We start from the raw sequence: 21759 nt of genomic DNA, 5'->3' as shown, positions 1-21759 counted from the left end.
GGTCAGCTTTTGATCAATGATTTTGTTGAGTTTAAGTTGGTCAGCTTTTGATCAATGATTTTGTTGAGTTTAGTTGGTCAGCTTTTGATCAATGATTTTGTTGAGTTTAAGTTGGTCAGCTTTTGATCAATGATTTTGTTGAGTTTAGTTGGTCAGCTTTTGATCAATGATTTTGTTGAGTTTAGTTGGTCAGCTTTTGATCAATGATTTTGTTGAGTTTAGTTGGTCAGCTTTTGATCAATGATTTTGTTGAGTTTAGTTGGTCAGCTTTTGATCAATGATTTTGTTGAGTTTAGTTGGTCAGCTTTTGATCAATGATTTTGTTGAGTTAAGTCAGTCAGCTTTTGATCAATGATTTTGTTGAGTTTAGTTGGTCAGCTTTTGATCAATGATTTTGTTCAGTTTAGTTGGCCAGCTTTTGATCAATGATTTTGTTCAGTTTAGTTGGTCAGCTTTTGATCAATGATTTTGTTGAGTTTTAAGTCAGTCAGCTTTTGATCAATGATTTGTAGGCTGTGAAGTGATACAATGCCAGCCGTGATACCAACTGGTGTATCTACACTATAGACACGGTTAATTTGATGATAGTATCAATGTATTATTGTAGGTAATCTTGAAGAGTTTGGTGGGAGATAGTCTGGCAATGTGTTGTTACATTCTTACTGACTTAACCTTTTCTTCATGTCATCTACAGGTTTGTTTACCAGGGTCCACATGTACTGTACTGTGTACATGAAACAAACCATGTGCCAATGTTATGTTTACAAGAGTTCAGTAGAATTCTCCTGTGACATATATAGATGATCATATTTATCATACACTAGTTATTTATACTTGTATATGTAAATGTGTTTCATTTTATTGATAGAGGAAGAGTTAATTGCGCATTTATAGGTAAACAACTATTTTGAGCTGGCAGTTTGGTGGACCTACAGGTTCCCGAGGAAATGTGGGCCTCTGGACCTCCACAATACTTGTAAACCAGCTAGGAGGCTTTGGTGGACCTACAGGTTCCCGAGGAGATGTGGGCCTCTGGACCTCCACAATACTTGTAAACCAGCTAGGAGGCTTTGATGGACCTACAGGTTCCCGAGGAGATGTGGGCCTCTGGACCTCCACAATACTTGTAAACCAGCTAGGAGGCTTTGGTGGACCTACAGGTTCCCGAGGAGATGTGGGCCTCTGGACCTCCACAATACTTGTAAACCAGCTAGGAGGCTTTGGTGGACCTACAGGTTCCCGAGGAGATGTGGGCCTCTGGACCTCCACAATAAACAGCTAGGAGGCTTTGGTGGACCTACAGGTTCCCGAGGAGATGTGGGCCTCTAGACCTCCACAATACTTGTAAACCAGCTAGGAGGCTGCTAATCGTGATAATCTACACTATTAATTATACATATGACAGTAATTGTAGTTGTTACAGCTACCTGAACTCTGATTGTACTGCTGTGTTGATAGGGTGGACTGGATCTTACATAAAGACATGCCTGTCAAGAATATGTAACAACATATGACAGCACACTCAATCAGACTGGAGGTCAGTACCATAGGATACACATGTATCTTATTTTTAGAGATGTAGGTATTAATAAGTATATACAATGTGTTGATATTATATAATGACAGAAACAATACTTGAACTAGCCTATATATAGGGCTGGCCACTACGCAGTACTGGGGACATGAACTGGCCTATATATAGGTCTGGCCACTATTCAGTATTGGGGACTAGTAGAACTGGTCTATATATAGGTCTGGCCACTACTCAGTATTGGGGACTGGTGAACTGGCCTATATATAGGTCTGGCCACTACTCAGTACTGGGGACTGGTGAACTGGCCTATATATAGGTCTGGCCACTACACAGTACTGGGGACTAGTAGAACTGGCCTATATATAGGGCTGGCCACTACTCAGTACTGGGGACATGAACTGGCCTATATATAGGTCTGGCCACTACTCAGTACTGGGGACTGGTAGAACTGGCCTATATATAGGGCTGGCCACTACTCAGTACTGGGGACTAGTAGAACTGGCCTATATATAGGGCTGGCCATGCCACTACACAGTACTGGGGACATGAACTGGCCTATATATAGGTCTGGCCACTACTCAGTACTGGGGACTGGTGAACTGGCCTATATATAGGTCTGGCCACTACACAGTATTGGGGACTAGTAGAACTGGCCTATATATAGGTCTGGCCACTACTCAGTACTGGGGACTGGTAGAACTGGCCTATATATAGGGCTGGCCACTACGCAGTACTGGGGACATGAACTGGCCTATATATAGGGCTGGCCACTACTCAGTACTGGGGACTGGTGAACTGGCCTATATATAGGGCTGGCCACTACTCAGTACTGGGGACTGGTGAACTGGCCTATATATAGGTCTGGCCACTACACAGTATTGGGGACTAGTAGAACTGGCCTATATATAGGTCTGGCCACTACTCAGTACTGGGGACTGGTAGAACTGGCCTATATATAGGGCTGGCCACTACGCAGTACTGGGGACATGAACTGGCCTATATATAGGGCTGGCCACTACTCAGTACTGGGGACTGGTGAACTGGCCTATATATAGGTCTGGCCACTACACAGTCAGTACTGGGGACTAGTACTCCAACAATGTTAGAGGTTTTACACAGCGCGATACTTTTGACAGGCGCCATTGGCAAACTCATTTCCGATAGAAAAAGAGTCGACCAGCGGCCTCTTATGTTATAGGAGTATGGGGATTAGTAGAACTGGCCTATATATAGGGCTGGCCACTACATAAAAACCATGGAGTCTTTGGGCCAGGTTTACGTAGGACAGGTGTGATAAAGTCAGTCTGTGGGCCAGGTATACGTAGGACAGGTGTGGTAAAGTCAATCTGTGGGCCAGGTATACGTAGGACAGGTGTGGTAAAGTCAGTCTGTGGGCCAGGTATACCTAGGACAGGTGTGGTAAAGTCCATCTGTGGGCCAGGTATACCTAGGACAGGTGTGGTAAAGTCAATCTGTGGGCCAGGTATACGTATACGTAGGACAGGTGTGGTAAAGTCAGTCTGTGGGCCAGGTATACATAGGACAGGTGTGGTAAAGTCAGTCTGTAGGCCAGGTATACGTAGGACAGGTGTGATAAAGTCAGTCTGTAGGCCAGGTATACGTAGGACAGGTGTTGTTAAGTCAGTCTGTGGGCCAGGTATACGTAGGACAGGTGTGGTAAAGTCAGTCTGTAGGCCAGGTATACGTATATGTAGGACAGGTGTGGTAAAGTCAGTCTGTGGGCCAGGTATACGTAGGACAGGTGTGGTAAAGTCAGTCTGTGGGCCAGGTATACGTATACGTAGGACAGGTGTGGTAAAGTCAGTCTGTGGGCCAGGTATACGTAGGACAGGTGTGGTAAAGTCAGTCTGTGGGCCAGGTATACGTAGGACAGGTGTGGTAAAGTCAGTCTGTGGGCCAGGTATACGTAGGACAGGTGTGGTAAAGTCAGTCTGTGGGCCAGGTATACATAGGACAGGTGTGGTAAAGTCAGTCTGTGGGCCAGGTATACGTAGGACAGGTGTGGTAAAGTCAGTCTGTAGGCCAGGTATACGTATACGTAGGACAGGTATGGTAAAGTCAGTCTGTGGGCCAGGTATACATAGGACAGGTGTGGTAAAGTCAGTCTGTGGGCCAGGTATACGTAGGACAGGTGTGGTAAAGTCAGTCTGTGGGCCAGGTATACCTAGGACAGGTGTGGTAAAGTCAGTCTGTGGGCCAGGTATACATAGGACAGGTGTGGTAAAGTCAGTCTGTGGGCCAGGTATACGTAGGACAGGTGTGGTAAAGTCAGTCTGTGGGCCAGGTATACGTAGGACAGGTGTGGTAAAGTCAGTCTGTGGGCCAGGTATACCTAGGACAGGTGTGGTAAAGTCAGTCTGTGGGCCAGGTATACATAGGACAGGTGTGGTAAAGTCAGTCTGTGGGCCAGGTATACGTAGGACAGGTGTGGTAAAGTCAGTCTGTGGGCCAGGTATACATAGGACAGGTGTGGTAAAGTCAGTCTGTAGGCCAGGTATACGTAGGACAGGTGTGGTAAAGTCAGCCTGTGGGCCAGGTATACATAGGACAGGTGTGGTAAAGTCAGTCTGTAGGCCAGGTATACATAGGACAGGTGTGGTAAAGTCAGTCTGTGGGCCAGGTATACGTAGGACAGGTGAGGTAAAGTCAGTCTGTGGGCCAGGTATACGTAGGACAGGTGTGGTAAAGTCAGTCTGTGGGCCAGGTATACGTAGGACAGGTGTGGTAAAGTCAATCTGTGGGCCAGGTATACGTAGGACAGGTGTGGTAAAGTCAGTCTGTGGACCAGGTATACATAGGACAGGTGTGGTAAAGTCAGTCTGTAGGCCAGGTATACGTAGGACAGGTGTTGTTAAGTCAGTCTGTGGGCCAGGTATACGTAGGACAGGTGTGGTAAAGTCAGTCTGTAGGCCAGGTATACGTATACGTAGGACAGGTATGGTAAAGTCAGTCTGTGGGCCAGGTATACATAGGACAGGTGTGGTAAAGTCTGTCTGTAGGCCAGGTATACGTAGGACAGGTGTTGTTAAGTCAGTCTGTGGGCCAGGTATACGTAGGACAGGTGTGGTAAAGTCAGTCTGTAGGCCAGGTATACGTATACGTAGGACAGGTATGGTAAAGTCAGTCTGTGGGCCAGGTATACGTAGGACAGGTGTGATAAAGTCAGTCTGTAGGCCAGGTATACATAGGACAGGTGTGGTAAAGTCAGTCTGGGCCAGGTATACGTATACGTAGGACAGGTGTGGTAAAGTCAGTCTGTGGGCCAGGTATACATAGGACAGGTGTGGTAAAGTCAGTCTGTGGGCCAGGTATACGTAGGACAGGTGTGGTAAAGTCAGTCTGTGGGCCAGGTATACGTAGGACAGGTGTGATAAAGTCAGTCTGTGGGCCAGGTATACGTAGGACAGGTGTGGTAAAGTCAGTCTGTAGGCCAGGTATACGTATACGTAGGACAGGTGTGGTAAAGTCAGTCTGTGGGCCAGGTATACATAGGACAGGTGTGGTAAAGTCAGTCGGAGGGCCAGGTATACGTAGGACAGGTGTGGTAAAGTCAGTCTGTGGGCCAGGTATACGTAGGACAGGTGTGGTAAAGTCAGTCTGTGGGCCAGGTATACATAGGACAGGTGTGGTAATTAAAGTCTGTGGGCCAGGTATATGTAGGACAGGTGTGGTAATTAAAGTCAGTCTAGGGCCAGGTATACGTAGGACAGGTGTGGTAAAGTCAGTCTGTAGGCCAGGTATACATAGGACAGGTGTGGTAAAGTCCATCTGTAGGCCAGGTATACGTAGGACAGGTGTGGTAAAGTCAGTCTGTGGGCCAGGTATACGTAGGACAGGTGTGGTAAAGTCAGTCTGTGGGCCAGGTATATGTAGGACAGGTGTGGTAATTAAAGTCAGTCTGTGGGCCAGGTATACGTAGGACAGGTGTGGTTAAAGTCAGTCTGAGGGCCAGGTATATGATTATGAAGGACTGGTCACTATGGAAATTTTCTAGGTCTGATTTGCAGCTGTTAACAGACTGCACCATTTTGTTTTACTGAGCTGCTCACCACATATTGCATGGTAACATGACTATATATTATTGAACACAGAAATATATATATGATGCATTAATCACAAAAGCCTTTGTACTTTCATGCTTTGATCAATGCTTGGTATAAGGATCTGTTAATGTTAGAGACCTGTACACACCCTAGAACACTGTACATATATAGGAATGGATATTGTTTGGAATGTTAGAGACCTCATATTTAACGCTCGTGCCATTTACATGTACATGTACATGATGTTCGTGATTGTGAAAATTTCATCAGGGAAATAACAAGATCCTCAGAATATTATCCGTAAATTTTGAGCGATTAATTGTTATTGATTGCATCTAGATGTACAAACAACTTCTCATTTTTCTTAAAACCATTCTAGATATCCATCGATATCACATGTACAGCCTGGGATTGACTAAAACATTTTGAGTGGTAACTTTTGTTCCATTTGGCGTATCAAAATGAAAATTTGGGTAATGGATAAGTATACAACACGGTCTTATAAGATGAAGCAAAAAACTGGACAATGCCAACAAAATGGCTGTCCAGTGGGTACTTCTGATTCGTTGAAATTTAGATATTGTTCGATTTGAATGGGAATAATTGCACACTATATGGTGTGACAGTGACACAAGAAAGGCATTGATTTCAAATCCATATTCTGATTGGTTGTAATGTAAGTACATGTATTCAGTTTTTAATTTCAATTAACATAGGTATACTATATATATAGCGCTAGCTCCTTTGGAGAGCGTTGGAATGATCCAGTGGGCATTTTAAACAAGAGATCCCAGAGGGATCTTGGCGCCCACCATTGAATGATCTTCATAGGTTCCATGTCAGATTGATCTTTTCTCTACTTTTCCCTTCTTCTAAGTCTTACTAATCTGTGTAAATTCAGAAACAGCCCTCTATAGCTAGTACTTTTCAAACAAGGGGAAGCTATATATAAAATTTAAGATTTAGCGATAATGGCTGTCTGTCGACCATGTTGTTTTTGGATTGGTCCCAATATGCAAAACTAGGCACTGAGGGGAACATACATATTAAATTTGAGAAAGATCCCTTGAGTGCTTCCTGAGAAATAGCGATAACAAACTTCAATTGTCAAAATCCAAGATGGCTGCCTGTCGGCCATGTTGTTTTCTGATTAGTTTCAAAATGCAATATGCATAACTAGGCACCAAAGGGAACCTACATATGAAATTTGAGAAAGATCCCTTCAGTACTTTCTGAGAAATAGCGATAACAAACTTCAATTGTCAATATCCAAGATGGCTACCTGTCAGCCATGTTGTTTTCTGATTGGTCTCAAAATGCAATATGCATAACAAGGCACTGAGGGGAACGCATGTATGAAATTTGAGAAAGATCCCTTCATTACTTTCTGAGAAATAGCGATAACAAACTTCAATTGTCAAAATCCAAGATGGCTGCCTGTCGGCCATGTTGTTTTCCGATTGGTCTCAAAATGCAATATGCATAACTAGGCAACAAGAGGAACCTACGTGTGAAATTTGAGAAAGATCCCTTCATCACTTTCTGAGAAATAGCGATAACAAACTTCAATTGTCAAAATCCAAGATGGCTGCCTGTCGGCCATGTTGTTTTCCGATTGGTCTCAAAATGCAATATGCATAACAAGGCACCAAGAGGAACCTACATATGAAATTTGAGAAAGATCCCTTCAGTACTTTCTGAGAAATAGCGATAACAAACTTCAATTGTCAAAATCCAAGATGGCTGCATGTCGGCCATGTTGTTTTCCGATTGGTCTCAAAATGCAATATGCATAACTAGGCACCAAGGGGAACCTACATATGAAATTTGAGAAAGATCCCTTCAGTACTTTCTGAGAAATAGAGATAACAAACTTCAATTGTCAAAATCCAAGATGGCTGCCTGTCGGCCAGGTTGTTTTCCGATTGGTCTCAAAATGCAATATGCATAACTAGGCACCAAGTGGAACCTAAATATGAAATTTGAGAAAGATCCCTAAAGTGCTTTCTGAGAAATAGCGATAACAAACTTCAATTGTCAAAATCCAAGATGGCTGCCTGTCGGCCATGTTGTTTTCTGATTGGTCTCAAAATGCAATATGCATAATTAAGCACCAAGAGGAACCTACATATGAAATTTGAGAAAGATTCCTTCAGTACTTTCTCAGAAATAGCGATAACAAACTTCAATTGTCAAAATCCAAGATGGCTGCCTGTCGGCCATGTTGTTTTCCGATTGGTCTCAAAATGCAATATGCATAACTAGGCACCAAGGGGAGCCTACATATGAAATTTGAGAAAGATCCCTTCAGCACTTTCTCAGAAATAGCGATAACAAACTTCAATTATCAAAATCCAAGATGGCTCCCTGTCGGCCATGTTGTTTTCCGATTGGTCTCAAAATGCAATATGCATAACTAAGCAACAAGAGGAACCTACGTATGAAATTTGAGAAAGATCCCTTCATCACTTTCTGAGAAATAGCGATAACAAACTTCAATTGTCAAAATCCAAGATGGCTGCCTATCGGCCATGTTGTTTTCCGATTGGTCTCAAAATGCAATATGCATAACAAGGCACCAAGAGGAACCTACATATGAAATTTGAGAAAGATCCCTTCGGTACTTTCTGAGAAATAGCGATAACAAACTTCAATTGTCAAAATCCAAGATGGCTGCATGTCGGCCATGTTGTTTTCCGATTGGTCTCAAAATGCAATATGCATAACTAGGCACCAAGGGGAACCTACATATGAAATTTGAGAAAGATCCCTTCAGTACTTTCTGAGAAATAGAGATAACAAACTTCAATTGTCAAAATCCAAGATGGCTGCCTGTCGGCCAGGTTGTTTTCCGATTGGTCTCAAAATGCAATATGCATAACTAGGCACCAAGTGGAACCTAAATATGAAATTTGAGAAAGATCCCTAAAGTGCTTTCTGAGAAATAGCGATAACAAACTTCAATTGTCAAAATCCAAGATGGCTGCCTGTCGGCCATGTTGTTTTCTGATTGGTCTCAAAATGCAATATGCATAACTAGGTACCAAGTGGAACCTACGTATGAAATTTGAGAGAGATCCCTTCAGTACTTTCTGAGAAATAGCGATAACAAACTTCAATTGTCAAAATCCAAGATGGCTGCCTGTCGGCCATGTTGTTTTCTGATTGGTCTCAAAATGCAATATGCATAATTAAGCACCAAGAGGAACCTACATATGAAATTTGAGAAAGATCCCTTCATTACTTTCTGAGAAATAGCGATAACAAACTTCAATTGTCAAAATCCAAGATGGCTGCCTGTCGGCCATGTTGTTTTCCGATTTGTCTCAAAATGCAATATGCATAACAAGGCACAAAGGGGAACCTACATATGAAATTTGAGAAAGATCCCTTCAGTACTTTCTGAGAAATAGCGATAACAAACTTCAATTGTCAAAATCCAAGATGGCTGCCTGTCGGCCATGTTGTTTTCCGATTGGTCTCAAAATGCAATATGCATAACTAGGCACCAAGGGGAGCCTACATATGAAATTTGAGAAAGATCCCTTGAGTACTTTCTGAGGATTAGCGATAACAAGAATTGTTTACGGACGGACGGACGGACGGACGACGGACCACGGACGCAGGGCGATTTGAATAGCCCACCATCTGATGATGGTGGGCTAAAAATCAAGTAATAATATGTAGGTGTATATGACACTACAACCATGACTCCAATTTAAAATTCTGGATTAAAAAATGACCACTATTTTCTGGCTTCTGATTGGTGGAAATTTGAGTGTGTCTGATTTTGATAAACTTTGGTATTTAGATGTGTTCTAATTTAAGGACCAATGATGTGGTTTCTATTAGTTAGCTTCAATAGTGACTGTGGTAGCTTTGGGGATTTCTGTAACCAGTTCACCTTACAATTAACTCTAGGTACTATAATTAAAATAATTGTTATACTCAACTTTAAGGGGCACATAAAGGTTGTACCTACGGTATGTTGTTTTGGATATTGGAAGAAATCCAATGGTCATGCATACATATGAATTATAGATTTGTTTTGATTATAAAATACTTATGTTAGGAGATGTACTAGTTTATTGTGTTTTGTTTGGTATACTGTAAAAGTGGAAATATTCGCGGTGTGGAAATTTTCGCTTATTTCGCTATCAGTAAATCACAGCGAAAATTTCCACACGCGAATATATTAACACATAAAAATACTATATATAAAAGATACAAGTTAGCGCAAAAATATCTTGACGGCGCGAAAAATATCCACACCGCGAACACTTTGGAAGCTGGCTAAGCGAAAATTTCCACACGCGAAAATATCCACTTTTACAGTATTGCCTATACAGACACAGAGTGTTTATTGTATGGGTATACCTTTACATGATCACCAAGGTTCAATGTATGGTTGGAGGTTACCAATGAATCAGGGATATTAACGCTGGAGTATTATAATGGTAGACACAACTAAACAAACTGTCCAACACACCTGCTTACTCTGCTTCCTCAATGTTAGTGATCCTTTGTACAGGGATTGAGGGACATTGAGCTCCAATCCCACCTAGACCTGCTTCATATACATGAGCAATTTGATTGGTCAGAGTAGCGATGAAGACACTATGGACTTACTATATATATTTTGTCGGCAATTTTGCAATATTTACAGTAATTAACTACAGCATAAAGATAAATACACAGGGGATATCAATATAAATGAATACAAGTGCAGAAGATTGTTGTGTGAAATATAATAGCCATGAACTTATGTTCAGACTTGGACCTCAACAACTTAGGCAGTATATATACAGACACATCAGAAATAGTTTATTATTGTAGGAATATATGTACTTTATAAATTACATTTTAGATTTGTTAATGTTAAACATGTTATAATTGAACATATTTGGTCTACATTTATACATAACAGCTGCCCATGTATTAAAACATGCAGATTTAGTTTCTGTACATTTAACACTCCCATAAGGTGTTAGGATTCAATAATCTGACAGGATGTCAGGACTATGATCACGAGTGTAATTTAAGTGCTATGACAATGTAATGAATATGAAGTGGAATGGCTTGATGAGTGATCACTACACCATAACAGTTAAGTCCATCCCTGACAACACTCTGTCGTAGTCAGAGTAAAACATATAAAGCCCCAGTGATCAGGTGTTCTTCCAGTGTTAAGCACGAGTGGAGAAACCTGTGAAGCCATTTAAGCAATTGTTTAAAAATAAAAGTTGACTGAAATGTCACATGCTGACTGATAGGTGGTGCTTATGGAAAGTTGGGACTAAGAGTCATGGTAAACGTGTGGAGTCATGTATATCTTTGTAGCTAATATTTACATAATTTAATTGATATCATATATTTTGTTGGAGAAATCATAGGGAAGGTAAGGTAAGTATATCTTCAGTATACATCGTGTTTTAGGAAGTTATATTGTAAATCTACCAGCTGACCAATTTGTCAGCCATCTGCCACTAGTACACAAACTAGATATAATTTGAAATCTGATCCATATATAGAGCCAACTCCATCTGATTCAAAAACCAGGCAAAAATTCATGAGGAAAAACACCTCAGAAAAGTCTTCAGTGTGTCAGGCTATAGCAAGTTCCGAGGGACTAGAACCACTGAACAGGCAAGCGACCCCTAATTACCAGCCAAGGGACACATCACTCCTTCTTACATAGGAGGAGTTTCTGAGACCATCAACAGAAAAATCTGTAAAGTGGTATAGTGTATACACACCAAGACTCACAATACCATTTGGTAGATGTTGGTAGATATTGGTAGATGTTGGTAGCACCAAAAGGCAAAATATCTACCATCTATCAAATCAAATGTGTGCAGTGTCCATCTTCATATGTCGGAGAGACAGAAAGACCCTCTGTAAACAGCTGGTTGCAGAACCCTATAGATTCCTCTCCAGTCAGGGCACACATGGGGGACCACTCCCACAAATTTTACTCAGACAACATTAGAGTATTGGACCAGGACCCAGGTTGGTGTCAAGGACGCTATTTATCATGCTGCCTTCAGACTTGACCTAAACCAGGGGTGCCACACCCTGCCCGGCGCCTATGCCAGCCTTGTTTAGTCACATGACTTTGGGATAATCCCTAGAAGTCTGTCGAGTATCAGGCAAAAGTTACCTGTGAGTAGAATAGAAGTCTGTCGAGTATCAGGCAAAAGTTACCTGTGAGTAGAATAGAAGTCTGCTGAGTAGAAGGTGAAAGTTACCTGTGAGTAGAATATATAGAAGTCTGTCGAGTATCAGGCGAAAGTTACCTGTGAGTAGAATAGAAGTCTGTCGAGTAGCTGATGAAAGTTACCTGTGAGTAGAATAGAAGTCTGTCGAGTATCAGGCGAAAGTTACCTGTGAGTAGAATAGAAGTCTGTCGAGTAGCTGATGAAAGTTACCTGTGAGTAGAATAGAAGTCTGTCGAGTAGCAGGTGAAAGTTACCTGTGAGTAGAATAGAAGTCTGTCGAGTAGCAGGCGAAAGTTACCTGTGAGTAGAATAGAAGTCTGTCGAGTAGCTGACGAAAGTTACCTGTGAGTAGAATAGAAGTCTGTCGAGTAGCTGACGAAAGTTACCTGTGAGTGGAATAGAAGTCTGTCGAGTAGCAGGTGAAAGTTACCTGTGAGTAGAATAGAAGTCTGTCGAGTATCAGGTGAAAGTTACCTGTGAGTAGAATAGAAGTCTGTCGAGTAGCTGACGAAAGTTACCTGTGAGTAGAATAGAAGTCTGTCGAGTATCAGGTGAAAGTTACCTGTGAGTAGAATAGAAGTCTGTCGAGTATCAGGTGAAAGTTACCTGTGAGTAGAATAGAAGTCTGTCGAGTAGCTGACGAAAGTTACCTGTGAGTAGAATAGAAGTCTGTCGAGTATCAGGTGAAAGTTACCTGTTAATAGAATAGAAGTCTGTCGAGTAGCAGGCGAAAGTTACCTGTGAGTAGAATAGAAGTCTGTCGAGTAGCAGGCAAAAGTTACCTGTGAGTAGAATAGAAGTCTGTCGAGTATCAGGCAAAAGTTACCTGTGAGTAGAATAGAAGTCTGTCGAGTATCAAACGAAAGTTACCTGTGAGTAGAATAGAAGTCTGTCGAGTAGATGATGAAAGTTACCTGTGAGTAGAATAGAAGTCTGTCGAGTAGCAGGCAAAAGTTACCTGTGAGTAGAATAGAAGTCTGTCGAGTATCAGGTGAAAGTTACCTGTGAATAGAATAGAAGTCTGTCGAGTAGCTGACGAAAGTTACCTGTGAGTAGAATAGAAGTCTGTCGAGTAGCAGGCAAAAGTTACCTGTGAGTAGAATAGAAGCCTGTCGAGTAGCAGGTGAAAGTTACCTGTGAGTAGAATAGAAGTCTGTCCAGTAGCAGGCAAAAGTTACCTGTGAGTATACGTAGAATAGAAGTCTGTCGAGTAGCAGGCAAAAGTTACCTGTGAGTAGAATAGAAGTCTGTCGAGTAGCTGATGAAAGTTACCTGTGAGTAGAATAGAAGTCTGTCGAGTAGCTGACGAAAGTTACCTGTGAGTAGAATAGAAGTCTGTCGAGTATCAGGCAAAAGTTACCTGTGAGTAGAATAGAAGTCTGTCGAGTAGCTGATGAAAGTTACCTGGGAGTAGAATAGAAGTCTGTCGAGTATCAGGTGAAAGTTACCTGTGAGTAGAATAGAAGTCTGTCGAGTATCAGGCAAAAGTTACCTGTGAGTAGAATAGAAGTCTGTCGAGTAGCTGATGAAAGTTACCTGTACATGTGAGTAGAATATTTAGTTGTGTGTACCTGTTGGAAGACATACTGTTTATAATGTAAAATCTTAGTGACAAGGATACAGACAAAATCATTCTCATATCAGAGTAACTATCAGTGATACAGCTACATATGTATATGGTTATTTAACTGATTGCATGGTTTGAGAAGCCAAATCTAAACTGCATTATTAGTTAACTATCAGGTTAAAATTTGTACTCCTTCAAAATGGGATAACTATGAGTATACTTAATGGAATAAATCAATGGCAGGTTACTGATACTGACAACCGATGTATTTTACAGAGTTATACTGATACTGACAACTGATGTATTTTATGGAGTTATACTGATGCTGTTCATGTTGGAATCCTTGCTTTAAATTAACATAGGCTTAGATTGAATGTTAATATAAGGTTGTGAAGTATTCACAGTTGTATACATACTAATTATAAGCCACAGGAAGTAGAGTATCTTATCACAGACGTACATGTATATGCTGAATGGGGATACACTATATAGCTGTCTTCCTGTTCAAATATTAATCACGTATGCATATGTACATATTCTGTGCATACATACAATTCAAAATCGTCACAGATTGCCATCATTTGAACAAGTCCTGAATATGGTGATGTCCTTAACTGGGATTTGACAGTATGTGATATATATTGTGTTGATCAATTTAACCACAACTAAATGAAATAGGTCTTTATAATAGTTCTCATGTAAACAGCAGGTAAAAATGATATGTGTGTTTGTATATTAATACTCCATCTGGAAACTTAATTGCTTGCACCTGGAATTCAATTTTTAAACATTGTAACAAAAATTGTGATGTTGTTAAAATCAGTGGACAGGAAAATGAGAATATATATACATACTACATAAGAGAGTTTGTTCTGTGTATATTGTGTCACCAGTATCTAGTGGAAGCGAAGTGCTAATTTAATAATATTGTGTCACCAGTATCTAGTGGAAGCGAAGTGCTACTTTAATAATATTGTGTCACCAGTATCTAGTGGAAGCGAAGTGCTAATTTAATAATATTGTGTCACCAGTATCTAGTGGAAGCGAAGTGCTACTTTAATAATATTGTGTCACCAGTATCTAGTGGAAGCGAAGTGCTAATTTAATAATAGTGTGTCACCAGTATCTAGTGGAAGCGAAGTGCTACTTTAATAATATTGTGTCACCAGTATCTAGTGGAAGTGAGGTGCTAATTTAACAGTATTGTGTCACCAGTATCTAGTGGATGTGAGGTGCTAATTTAACAGTATTGTGTCACCAGTATCTAGTGGATGTGAGGTGCTAATTTAACAGTATTGTGTCACCAGTATCTAGTGGATGTGAGGTGCTAATTTAACAGTATTGTGTCACCAGTATCTAGTGGATGTGAGGTGCTAATTTCACTAGAATTTATAATAACTGACACTAGCTGTAATTACAGTAACTGGGACACAGATCTCTACAGCCACTAGGATTTATAATTACTGACACTCAGTATCTGTATTACAGTAACTGGGACACAGGTCTCTACAGCCACTAGGATTTATAATTACTGACACTATCTGTAATTACAGTAACTGGGACACAGATCTCCACAGCCACTAGGATTTATAACTACTGACACTACCTGTAATTACAGTAACTGGGACACAGATCTCTACAACCACTAGGATTTATAATTACTGACACTACCTGTAATTACAGTAACTGGGACACAGTTCTCTACAACCACTAGGATTTATAATTACTGACACTACCTGTAATTACAGTAACTGGGACACAGATCTCTACAACCACTAGGATTTATAATTACTGACACTACCTGTAATTACAGTAACTGGGACACAGATCTCTACAACCACTAGGATTTATAATTACTGACACTACCTGTAATTACAGTATAACATTACTGGGACACAGATCTCTACATCATCTGTACCATACCAGCACAGAATTTTAGATTGTGACTGACATGGTTTACTTTTTAGCTTGGCTCATGTTCAGTCAGTGCTGATTTTTGTACCTTCAGTTTGTTGTTTTTAGCCTATAAACTAGGACTTATTGCAGGACATAAAATAGTATTTATAAATGTGTAACATGTCGAGGAGCATCTGAACAAAAAATCCAGTAAAAAAAAAGCCTATAAATTCCTATTGTGGTACATTTTGATTTGTTATTAAAGTGTTTGTAAATTTCAACAAAACATGTTATCTATGCATGTTTCAGGGGGACACAATTAGCTCATTTGTATCACCTATATTACACAAAATAGCTATGTCATCTTGCTCACAAGTGTATAGAGCACACACATATATATAGGAGGACTGGTTTGACCAGATTTGTCTTTATAATATGTATAAACACTGATTCTATTTTGACCTTGAAATGCAAATAGCGGTTGTGAATAATATCTCACAAATATGGCATATTTATAAGGAGGTATTTCAAGCATCAAAAATTCTCTTATTAGACACTATACAAAACTCTAGACATGGCAAAAAGACTTTGTTTAGGGGAAACTATTCAACAGTTTAGGTTGGGGTAAAAGATGCATATTTCTGAAAAAGGCCCCAAATTTAAACTCACTAGTTTAACACAATTTGTCTTAAAATTAAAGGTCCTTCTTATCATGATCAGATGCCTTAAAAGTATTTTGTATAAGTATGTTTATTGAATTAAGATGCCTCCCTTTATGTCATATTTGTGTAATATTATTCATAGTCACCATTTGCATTTCAAGGTCAAAACAAAATCAGTGATTATACGAACATAAAGTCAAATCCATGCAGTCAAACAAATGCTCCTACCCTGTGCTATAGACACTTAATTGTGAGCATAGAAGCTTGGGTATTTTTCAGGATTGATAATTTGTGTGACTTAGAATTATTCCATGCTACATCTTACCACAAAATAACTTTATATAAGAAACTGGTAGCATCTACAGCAAATTATTGGTGATTTTAAGAAACTTCATGTCCAAACAAGCATTTTGGTATATTATATGACTATTTTTGTACAAATTTTTAGATATTTATTTGTGTTTGAAATTAAACATTCTCCTGTACAGCTTAACTGAACTGTTATAGATATATAGGGTAACATATTTCCAGGCGTCGGTTGTTGTTGGATATAGACTGTAGAATACTGATTGAACTCTAATAGATAAATACAAACTTCTTAGGGATGTAAATTGCAGTATAGGTATAAGTACCGTATATATTTACTGCGTCAGCTTACCTACGCGTCAAGGCTGTAAGAGGGAGGCTTGAGATGGTGTTTACTTTAGCCTTACTATGTAGATATATGACAAGGTCATTGGTAATGATCATTATTGTTATATTATGGTCAACAGGTAGCTCTTATGGTGAGATTTTATATCCACTGTCCAGTCAAAATGTGATAGGACAAGTAGGAGTCTTAAAGGGCAATGTAAACACTAAACAATGCATGCTTTCATAGATGCCTAGAGGACAAAGAAAAAATTCTTGCTGCTTATATATATATATATAATTAAAATACAGGTCGCAAGGCTGTCCAGTCAAAGTTACTCAAAAGCGTCCTTCAGGGTACATGCCACTGGTTTTGCTGACATTCATCAGCCTCTAGAAAGTTCATTAGCCAGATGTCAGGAGTGATTTGATTTTATGTCGGAGCTTGATATAATAATCCATACTACAGTGAGGGGTTTGTGTGGCAGAAGTTTTCAAAGCATGTCTGTGAACAGTAACAAAGTATATATATATGAAATTATACCTGGGTACAGTGAAGATGTTGATGATGGTAGTTTATTTTACTTTGTTACAGAGTGTGGAAACTTCGTGATGGTACAGAAGAGAGATTCTAACCTCACACTGCCTGGCCTCTAGCCAATAATGCCGGAGGAAGGCGCAGTCATGATGGACACAGAGCCAGGTGACTGTACATGTGAACCTGTCCAGTTACAGCCGTTCATCCATCAGGTGGGCGGTCACACCAGCATGCTACGCTTCAACGATGACACGCTCTGCAAACCACTGATTGAGCGTGAACAGGTCTTCTACCAGGCCATTCCCCGTGGTCTGAAGCAGTTCACTCCACAATACAGAGGTATGGTTTAACTATGTTACACAGTTAAATGGTATCACTCTCAAAAGTTGTTTCTTTTTCCTTTTTACAAGGAAACAAAAACAAAACAAACAAAAAAGAAAGATAACTTCTCACTATAATAGGAAATCTATGGTCTATTTCATAATATCCACAAAAAATAAGTGCCGAAATAAAATCATTCTTCTGCTGATATGTATACATTTACCAGTATATGTTGAAAGATATAATAGTTTATGATTGAAATGTTACTGCCAATCTTCTAAATATTGATTTTAACACCAGGTATATGCATGGAAGTTCCATTAAAATAATGAAAGATAACTTGTTTTAATGATTTTACTAAAATCCATATCTTCTTCATGTATTTTTCATCATTGAACATGCATACAAACAGAATTGATTTTACATACATGGAATACATGTATGTGTTTTATTTACAGATGTCCCTGAAGAGTTTTGTTGACAGGAACCATAGAGATGTCCACAGATCGTACAGATCAATGGACACGGTTGCCTGTCATCTAACAATTTCATGTTGGTGCTAATTGTTCAAAAATTCTTAGTTCTCTTATTTATGGTGTTAAGAATAAATACCATGGGTACTAGTTTTGACTGATATACCCAAGGGCCATGATGTGCCATCTGTCACCTAAATCCGTTTGTCTGCATGGTGTCAACTTTTTGCTTTAAGTGATTTTCGCAACTATGAGTGGCTGGGGGTAAAGATTTTTGTAGGACTGTCAAGTTTGTTCAAATGAATGACCTTGACAATATTTCAGTGTCATATTTGCTTCAAATTTTTTTTGAAAGGTTCACAGCTAATGCTGTTTGTTCAGTAGGTTACTGGTATGAAGATATTTTGATTGGGTAATCAGTTATGTTAAAGATATAAGCTTGACATACAGGTTTGTTTGATATGGCCAGAAGGCAAATTTGGATCAGTGAAAAATAGATTTCAAAATTTCAAAATGCTGCAATCCAAATATCTGATAACTCATTTCATATGTATTATACCAAATTGACGCATTGGATCACAAGCCTTTGGAGGTTTTCTGGAGGGTTTGGTTTTACAGAGCTTCATATGACCTTTGTGACAGTACATATGACCTCTATAACTGTAAATAAGAAATCGGACAGTATTTGAAAATTATGTGTTTAGTAGATTTGCGGCCTCGATCATCATGTTGACATGGTGTAGTAATACATGTAGAACAATTACAGGAGTGATAGAAGTCCAGCTACACGAGGACAGTGACGGCTATATCACACTGATCGGCTACCCTCCAGACAGTGGCAAAGTCACCTTCCCCAGGAACACTTCCCCAGCCTCCAGTGAGAGTGATACTGATACTGCCAGCCCCGTCCTCAACACCAAACACAGACATGACCGGCCAGGTGATCCGTACAGGTAAATCACAGAAATCAATTACCTGTAACAGGTACTCCGTCTCAGACCAAGTTCATCGGGTTCTCAAGTTGAAGAATTGTCTTCATTGCTTTTAAAAAGAGGAACATTGCAAATCAACTTGACCTTGAAACACATACACAGTGATATAGTATTTTACAATGTACGTTGTTACTAATAAGATTACCTTGATATCGTAGTGTGATATAGTATTTTACAGTGTACATAGTTACTAATAAGATTACCTTGATATTGTAGTGTGATATAGTATTTTACAGTGTACATTTGACCTTGATATCGTAGTGTGATATAGTATTTTACAGTGTACATTTGACCTTGATATCGTAGCGTGATATAGTATTTTACAGTGTACATTTGACCTTGATATCGTAGTGCGATATAGTATTTTATAGTGTACATAGTTACTAATAAGATTACCTTGATATCGTAGTGTGATAGAGTATTTTACAGTGTACATTTGACCTTGATATCGTAGTGTGATATAGTATTTTACAGTGTGCGTTGTTACTAATAAGATTACCTTGATATCGTAGTGTGATATAGTATTTTACAGTGTACATTTGACCTTGATATCGTAGTGTGATATAGTATTTTACAGTGTACATTTGACCTTGATATCGTAGTGTGATATAGTTTTTTACAGTGTACATTTGACCTTGATATTATAGCGTGCGCCTGCTGAGGAGTGGCAGCCTTGAAGTGAGCACTCAAACAGAAAAAGTGTTTCACATGAACGATCCCAAGTCAGGCAAGCATGACAAGACGGAGGGGATCAATCCGTGGAGCCTTAAGTGCCACAAACGCCAACTGTCCAAGATGAGGCGTGTTACACAAGGAGCCGGGTCATTTACAAGCAGTATCCTTCAGTGTCATGTGATATTACACACGTATATAGTCTGTAGGTCTGTCAATAACGAATTTGATGAATGTCCAAGGTAGGTCTATCAATAACGAATGGATGAATGTCCAAGGTTGGTCTGTCAATAACGAATCAGGAATGTCCAAGGTATGTCTGTCAATAACGAATGGATGAATGTCCAAGGTAGGTCTGTCAATAACGAATGGATGAATGTCCAAGGTTGGTCTGTCAATAACGAATCAGGAATGTCCAAGGTAGGTCTGTCAATAACGAATGGATGAATGTCCAAGGTAGGTCTGTCAATAACGAATGGATGAATGTCCAAGGTAGGTCTGTCAATAACGAATCAGGAATGTCCAAGGTATGTCTGTCAATAACGAATGGATGAATGTCCAAGGTAGGTCTGTCAATAACAAATCGAGGGATGTCCAAGGTAGGTCTGTCAATAACGAATCAGGAATGTCCAAGGTAGGTCTGTCAATAACAAATCGAGGAATGTCCAAGGTAGGTCTGTCAATAACAAATCGAGGAATGTCCAAGGTAGGTCTGTCAACAACGAATGGATGAATGTCCAAGGTAGGTCTGTCAATAACAAATCGAGGAATGTCCAAGGTAGGTCTGTCAACAACGAATGGATGAATGTCCAAGGTAGGTCTGTCAATAACAAATCGAGGAATGTCCAAGGTAGGTTTGTCTATAATGAATCAAGGACTGATATTTCGAAAATCTTCTTGTCAAGATCCAGATATGGATGACTTATATACTCTTCATGGATGTAAATTTTGTGGCCACTAGGTGGCCCATTCCCCTGGGGAGGGGCTAAATTTTTCTTTAATTTATAAAGCAAGCTCACATATTTTAGAAAAAATTGTTTCAGAAGGTTATTTATCAAATTTGCAAATTTCATGGCCCATAGATTTCATGTTTCTCCCTGGAGAGGTGCTTTACTTGACTATAGTTTATGTACAAAAAAATGTAGGTAAATAAGATTTTAATGGAAATGATTCAAAGTTTGTTAGAATTATGAGGAGGGGAGAAACTTTTCTACTATTTGTACAGGAACTGTGTAGAAATACATTGTAAATACATAGAAGATAGAAGTTCTATATTTGAGACTCAGGTGACGGTTAAGGCCCATGGGCCTTTTGTTTGAGCTTGTGAATAATTGGTCCTTAACCTATGATAGAATTTATTTTACTAGAGAACATAGCAGCTCAATGTGATTTCCCCTGTATTCTCGACCTAAAGATGGGCACTCGACAACATGGTGATGACGTCCCGGAGGCCAAGAAACAGAGCCACATCAAAAAGTGTGAACAGTCGACCTCCAGTGTCCTTGGTGTTCGTATCTGTGGCATGCAGGTACTAGGTCCACTTTCTCGTAGAATCAAGGACTTACATTAAGATTACAAGTCCATGGTAGTAGTTATCATTAACATTAGGAGATGGGGAGAGTGAATATAGATCACAAATCCTTGGTAGTAGTTATCCCAAACATTAGGAGATGAGGAGAGTGAATATAGATCACAAATCCTTGGTAGTAGTTATCCCAAACATTAGGAGATGGGGAAAGTGAATATAGGTCACAAATCCTTGGTAGTAGTTATCCCAAACATTAGGAGATGAGGAGAGTGAATATAGATCACAAATCCTTGGTAGTTAGTTATTCCAAACATTAGGAGATGAGGAGAGTGAATATAGATCACAAATCCTTGGTAGTAGTTATCCCAAACATTAGGAGATGGGGAAAGTGAATATAGATCACAAATCCTTGGTAGTAGTTATCCCAAACTTTAGGAGATGGGGAGAGTGAATATAGATCACAAATCCTTGGTAGTAGTTATCATTAACATTAGGAGATGGGGAAAGTTAATATAGATCACAAATCCTTGGTAGTAGTTATCCCAAACATCAGGATATGAGGAGAATGAATATAAATCACAAATCCTTGGTAGTAGTTATCCCAAACATTAGGAGGTGAGGAGAGTTAATATAGATCACAAATCCTTGGTAGTAGTTATCCCAA

At 39.7% G+C, this 21759-nt stretch overlaps 1 protein-coding gene across 3 annotated transcripts in view; it reads left to right on the top strand.

Moving 5' to 3' along the window:
• The window catches only part of LOC117324968 (inositol hexakisphosphate kinase 1-like), a 46217-nt gene that overhangs the window by 15647 nt on the left and 8811 nt on the right, over positions 1 to 21759 (top strand). For all 3 annotated transcript variants that reach the window (XR_004532106.1, XR_004532107.1, XM_033880818.1), the window contains exons 2-5: positions 17167 to 17448; positions 18670 to 18856; positions 19543 to 19730; positions 20920 to 21095. Coding sequence is in view for 1 of the 3 variants with exons in the window: in XM_033880818.1 (XP_033736709.1) it covers positions 17235 to 17448; positions 18670 to 18856; positions 19543 to 19730; positions 20920 to 21095 (765 nt within the window). In the remaining 2 variants the exon portion in view is untranslated. The remainder of the gene's footprint in view (positions 1 to 17166; positions 17449 to 18669; positions 18857 to 19542; positions 19731 to 20919; positions 21096 to 21759) is intronic.

This window comes from Pecten maximus, chromosome 4, assembly GCF_902652985.1.
Source record: "Pecten maximus chromosome 4, xPecMax1.1, whole genome shotgun sequence".
In the NCBI taxonomy this organism is placed as follows: Eukaryota; Metazoa; Mollusca; class Bivalvia; order Pectinida; family Pectinidae; genus Pecten; species Pecten maximus.
The sequence above is the reverse complement of the archived record's forward strand: the minus strand, read 5'-3'. Positions and strand labels throughout refer to the sequence as shown.